General features: G+C 42.3%; 1 protein-coding gene across 1 annotated transcript; it reads left to right on the plus strand.

The window, feature by feature from the left end:
- Positions 1-2623: 2623 nt before the first annotated feature.
- On the plus strand, positions 2624-6064 carry LOC149486572 (uncharacterized). The gene has a single exon (XM_089698203.1). It carries the CDS (start codon positions 2685-2687, stop codon positions 5544-5546), a length of 2862 nt encoding a protein of 953 aa, XP_089554329.1. The 5' UTR covers positions 2624-2684; the 3' UTR covers positions 5547-6064.
- Positions 6065-6365: the final 301 nt, after the last annotated feature.

The following is a 6365-nucleotide window of genomic DNA, read 5'->3' on the forward strand; positions in this document are numbered from 1 at the left end:
GCCCCGGCTTCGCCCGTGGTACATATTTCGCAATAAAAGGTAGCCTATGTCCTTTCTCGGGTATCAAAATATCTCTATACCAAATTTCATGCAAATTGGTTCAGTAGTTAAGGCGTGATTGAGTAACAGACAGACAGACAGAGTTACTTTCGCATTTATAATATTAATATAGTATGGATTATAGTAATTTAAAAAATAACTATAATTTATGCATACATAAAAAATGTACCTATGTTTATTAATGGTAACGCCAATATAATTAAAATAGTAAATGTAGAAATTAAACGTTTATTGTTTGTGGTGTGTTCCTTCATCCTTCCCTACATACGAGCACAACCAATCATCGCGTGGTCACTAACCACGTGACACGTCCAATAAGACGTGAACGCGACGTTCGTGTCGCTGCAGACAGTCGAGTTCGCTCCGTTCCTTCGCGAGGTTCGGGACTCGGCCACCGCCGGAGAGCTTCCACGAGGCTCTCTAGATCATCAGGCATTGTGCCCTTGTAACACCACCGGGGTATCCCGTGCCCCGGCCCTTGGTCGCGCTCACCGCCGCGTGTGTGTTTGTGTGGAGTGTGGGACTGGACGCCGTTCTTGCCCGCCGCGAGCTGGAGGACCCTGACCGCGTGGCGGCGCGTGTGTTCTGGACGCTACTCCCTCCGACGAGGTACGTGCCGTGTGTATCCTGTCTATCCCTCTTTGCTAACACCACGTAGATCTGAATACAGTCCACTTTCATATCGAGAATATATTTACGTATATTTTTATATTGGCGCGACCATTGAGTGGTCCTTCGAGCCGGATAGTAACCATTACCTGATGATTCCACCGCCCTTATTAGGATACTCATTGTGTAGGACCTAATAAGCGATTAGTAGTATCTTCAATGCGAAATACTATTTAATATACCGCATATAATAGAACGACAATGCGTCTTCTACTATTCATATAAAATATATTTTAAACCCGCCCTTATTAGGATACTCATTGTAGGCCCTAATAAGCGATTTAATAGTACATTCATTGTGAAATAACTATAATATACCGCATAGATCGACATTGCGTCATCTATTATTTTTTGCTTAAAATATATTTTATTCCGCCCGTAACATTAAGTTACGCGTATATTATTATTAAAATAGTTAATTAAAACTATATTCATATCGTTTATCCGCAGTTATAACGCTAAAATCATTATAAATCGAACATATTTCATCATATTTATTTACCCGCTACCCGCGCTCGAAATTTATAACGTTATCTAGGTCATTCCGCGATCCGCTGTTATAATCCGACCATATTGAAAATTCATACTCGGTTCATATTACGCTTGCGTCGCTGACCTACTTTATTTAGTCGTATTACTTGTTATTGTAACTTGTATTGTAACATTCTCTGTTTGAATATATACTTTTGTTATTAAAAATGCCGCCTAAGAAAATGACTAAGTTACCTGATAGTGACGCTTCGGATGTTAATGATTCGGAAGATATAAATGATTCGCAGTTATCCATGTTATTAGCTAAACGTGAAGTTATATTCGAAATGGTGCAACAAATGTATGATTTGTCTTTAAACGTTCATAACAACGCCTCGCTTATGGAAAGTTTCCTTGACGAGTCCGCGCAGATAGAATCATTACGTGAAAGATTTGAAAAGTGTTTAGACGAATACAATACTCGCTTATTATTATTAACACCCACCGCGAAACCTGATTATAAAAGCCTCGTTGCATTCGAGTCTTTATATAGCAGAGTTATAAGAATTAAATCGCAATATTCGCAACCAAGTCCGTCACACGGAGATATTAATAATTTGCATAAAAATAGGCCTAAATTACCGCCTATCGAATTAGTACCATTTTCGGGTGATATTCGCTCATTTCCGCTGTTTCTTTCGAATTTTGAATCAATTGTTCATAACAATCCCGGCCTTACAGATGCCGAGCGTTTATATTATTTACTAGGTAAATTAACGGGGAAGGCCACAACTGTTATAGCTGGTATAACCCCCTCCGCTGAAAATTATAATTTAATTTTACAAACTTTAAAAGATAAATATGATGATAAACGTATGTTAGTTTCCGCGTATTTAAATCAAATGTTTGATTTTAAACCTTTGCATTCTCCGTCCGCAACAAACTTTGATTTATTTACAGATAACTTTATTAGCGCAGTGCGCGCCTTACAAAATATAAAGTTAGATAATATTACAGATTTAATGATTGTTCATATCGCGTTGAAGAAGTTAGACTCAGATACTGTTCGCGCTTTCGAGACTAAGTTTGGTAGTGAAATGCCTACTTTTGATAATTTAGTTCAATTTATTCAAACTCGTGCGAAGGTATTAGAACGCATTCATCCTTCCACAAATTCGGGAATAAATAAACCGCCTCGAAAGTATAATAATTATAACCGCAGTTCAAATAATATCTCGTCTGCTCCGCCTAAGACGTATCAGTCTTACGTAACAACCGCTGATTCCGTTTATAGTTGTCTTTGTACAAATATTACGCATCAACATTTATATAAATGTTCGAGTTTTCATAAAATGAGTCCGCAGGAACGTTTGAAATACGTAAAGGATAAAAACGCGTGTATAAATTGTCTCAGTATTAAACATCGAGTTTCTAGTTGTTCGTCTAATTTTAATTGCCGCATTTGTAAATTAAAACATCATACGATGTTACATTTGAAACGCGAATCGTCCATTCCCGCGCCTGCGTCTCACCCCCCGCCGCGCAGCACACCGCCGTTGCTTGCGCCGTCACCGCCGTCGGGCGAGTGCGTCCGCTCCGACATTGCGCTATGTACCGCTAGCTATACAGCTGATACTGATAACGCATTTCAATGCAACGCGCCCGCGAATAAACAATGTACTATTTTATTATCAACCGCTGAAGTCGTATCTTATAATTGTAAAGGCGAACGGCTTGTTATTCGCGCGCTTTTAGATTCCGCTTCGCAAAGTCACTTCATTACGAATGAATGTTGTGAACGTTTAGGTATTAAACCGCAGAAAACCGAACGTACTATTATTAAGGGGTTCGGTGGTTCAGAAAAAATTGTAAACAGTAATTCCGTAAATATAAAATTTTATTCACGTCTTGACAACAACATATCTTTTAATATTTCACCGCTAGTTGTTGATCATGTTACGGATTTACTACCTACCGCTGTTATAGACACTTCTGTCTTATCGCATATTTCGCATTTACCGCTCGCAGATGAGAGTTTTGGTACGCCAAATAAAATCGATTTATTAATCGGTGCTTCTCTGTTCCCTCATCTGCTTCTCCCCGACGTAGTTCATGCAGCTCGTGACTCGTCGGCGCCCGCTGCATTGCGCACGGTGTTAGGCTATGTAATAATGGGTTCAGTACCCACCATACCTAACATACATAAACCGCCCTTGACGTGTTGTCACGTTCAAGAGACCGCCGCTATTGACTCATTAGTCAGGCGTTTCTGGGAGCTCGAGGAGCTTCCTACCGCACCGCCCGTTCAACATCCCGATGATGTTGAATGTGAAGAATATTATAAATTAACTACAACCCGCGATCCCGTGAGTGGTAGATATATTGTTTCGCTTCCATTTAAGGATGATTTCTACACTCTCGGTGACTCATTTAATATTGCCCGCAAGCGTTTCATGTGCCTCGAAAGAAAGCTACAGGCTTCACCTAAATTAAGGTTGGCATATGATGACGTCATAAAAGATTATCTAACGAAAAATTATATTTCACCCGCGCCTCCGTATGATCCGCGTGACCCTACACCTATTTATATTATACCGCATCACGCTGTTCTGCGCGAGGATAAATCGTCGACTAAGCTGCGCATGGTTTTAGATGCTAGCATGCCAACTTCTGGAAGCCAGCCTTCGTTGAATGACCTTCTGCATGTTGGACCGAATTTACAAGGCAATTTGTTTACAATAATTTTAGGTTTTCGTCTCCACGCGATTGCCATGACCGCCGATTGCCGCCAACAATTTCTGCAGATATTCGTGCGTGAGTTTGATCGTCGTTTTCAATGTTTTTTATATCGTTTCAGCCCGCAGGATCCGCTGCTGCTTTATCAATTTAATCGAGTTTGCTTCGGCATCAAGTCTAGTCCTTATCATGCACTGCGCACGGTAAGACAGCTCGTAGAAGATGACGGCGCGAAATATCCGCTCGCGAGTGGCATTGCGTCTTCCTCGTTGTATATGGATGATATCGCCTTCTCTATTCCCACGGAATGTGAAGCAGTTTCCGCGTCGCAGCAGCTCATCGATTTGTTTAAGGGAGCTCAGTGGGATCTTATTAAATGGAATAGTAATAGTAAAAATGTGTTAGATAATCTTCCCGCTTCGCACAAACTTTTACCCTCCGCGGTGGAGTTTGATAAGACCGTGCAACATAAATTACTTGGTCTGCATTGGTCTACTGTTCATAATTGTTTTTATTTTAAAATTACCGCATCCGCCGATGTGATGTGCACTAAGCACTCCATCTTGTCAATTGCCGCCCGCCTGTGGGACATGATGGGCTTCGTTGCTCCCACAGTCGTGTATAACATCCCATCAGATAATTTCTACCATATTTCTGGTATTGAAACTCCCGCTGACATTCTTTCGCGTGGCATTTCGCCACAAAATCTCGTACCGCACCCTCTGTGGTTCCACGGACCCCAGTGGGCTCGTTCGGACCCATCTGATTGGCCTCTTAGGAGTCTCGATGGTAAGTCTATTGCAGTCATTCCCGAACGAAAATTATTAGCGCACACTGTGTGCCCGCCTATAAAGCATTGCGCTTTATACGATACCGCCCTTCGCGTCTCGGCGCGTCGTGTATTTTATATTTATAGGTTCCTTATATTATTACCCCGCCGCGGTGTTATGATGACCGTAGAGGAACCTAATTTCGCTGAGAATAAAATTATTCCCGCCCTGCAAAATAAATATTTTGCAGAGGAGTATTATAATATACTCTTTTATAAATTTTATTCACAGGCTTTCAACCGCTTGAAGCCTTTTATTCGCAACAGACTTATCCTTATTGGACGTCTAAGCGATTCCGCCCTGGAATATGCACATAAGCATCCAGTGATATCACCGCGCAATGATCACATAATTATCATGATCATTGATTATTATCATATTAAACATATGAATATTATAACGCATTTGTTTCTTGTTATTTTAATTACCGCGCTTTTACTAGCATTACCCGCGCCTCAAGTCAAATCTGATCACGTCAGTTTGCTTGATAGGCATTCGCTACTGGACAAGTTAGTCCAGTCGTTTTGGAAACGTTGGAGATTGGAATACTTACACGGTTTGCAGGTTAGGCAGAAATGGAATACGCCTTCCACACCTATTACTCCTGGAACGGTCGTGGTTGTAATAAATGATAATGCACCGCCCCTAACCTGGCCTTTAGCCGTCGTAGAGAAAGTACATCCTTCAAAGGACGACGTCGCGCGCGTTTGTACAGTTAGAACCGCCAAGGGAACTTACCTTCGCCCGGTCGTTCGTTTATGTCCGCTTCCAAGACAATAGTTATATCGCATTAGTATATTACCGCAGTTAGTTAAGTTTAATTTTAAGTTTTGCACCGCTTTCGTTTATAATTTCTTAGTTATAATACCGCCGTGACTTTAGGAATTTTTTATACCCCGCTCGCTTTACGCGATCCTAGAGTCATAGAATTTGTTAGTTGTAATACCGCCGTGACTTTAGGAATTTATATATCCCGCTCGCATTTTGCGCTCCTAGAGCCATAGAACTCGTTATTTATATTACCGCCGTGGCTCTTAGGACTTTATTAACCCGCGCGCATTATGCGATCCTAGAGTCATAGTTTTTCGCTGTATCTTATGATTGGTTTTAAATGGTGACCCATTTAGGGCGGGTGGATATGGTAACGCCAATATAATTAAAATAGTAAATGTAGAAATTAAACGTTTATTGTTTGTGGTGTGTTCCTTCATCCTTCCCTACATACGAGCACAACCAATCATCGCGTGGTCACTAACCACGTGACACGTCCAATAAGACGTGAACGCGACGTTCGTGTCGCTGCAGACAGTCGAGTTCGCTCCGTTCCTTCGCGAGGTTCGGGACTCGGCCACCGCCGGAGAGCTTCCACGAGGCTCTCTAGATCATCAGGCATTGTGCCCTTGTAACACCACCGGGGTATCCCGTGCCCCGGCCCTTGGTCGCGCTCACCGCCGCGTGTGTGTTTGTGTGGAGTGTGGGACTGGACGCCGTTCTTGCCCGCCGCGAGCTGGAGGACCCTGACCGCGTGGCGGCGCGTGTGTTCTGGACGCTACTCCCTCCGACGAGGTACGTGCCGTGTGTATCCTGTCTATCCCTCTT

Source organism: Colias philodice, chromosome 8, assembly GCF_061535455.1.
Source record: "Colias philodice isolate Cphi_HAF_F1 chromosome 8, ilColPhil1 Martin Lab GWU primary, whole genome shotgun sequence".
NCBI lineage: Eukaryota > Metazoa > Arthropoda > Insecta > Lepidoptera > Pieridae > Colias > Colias philodice.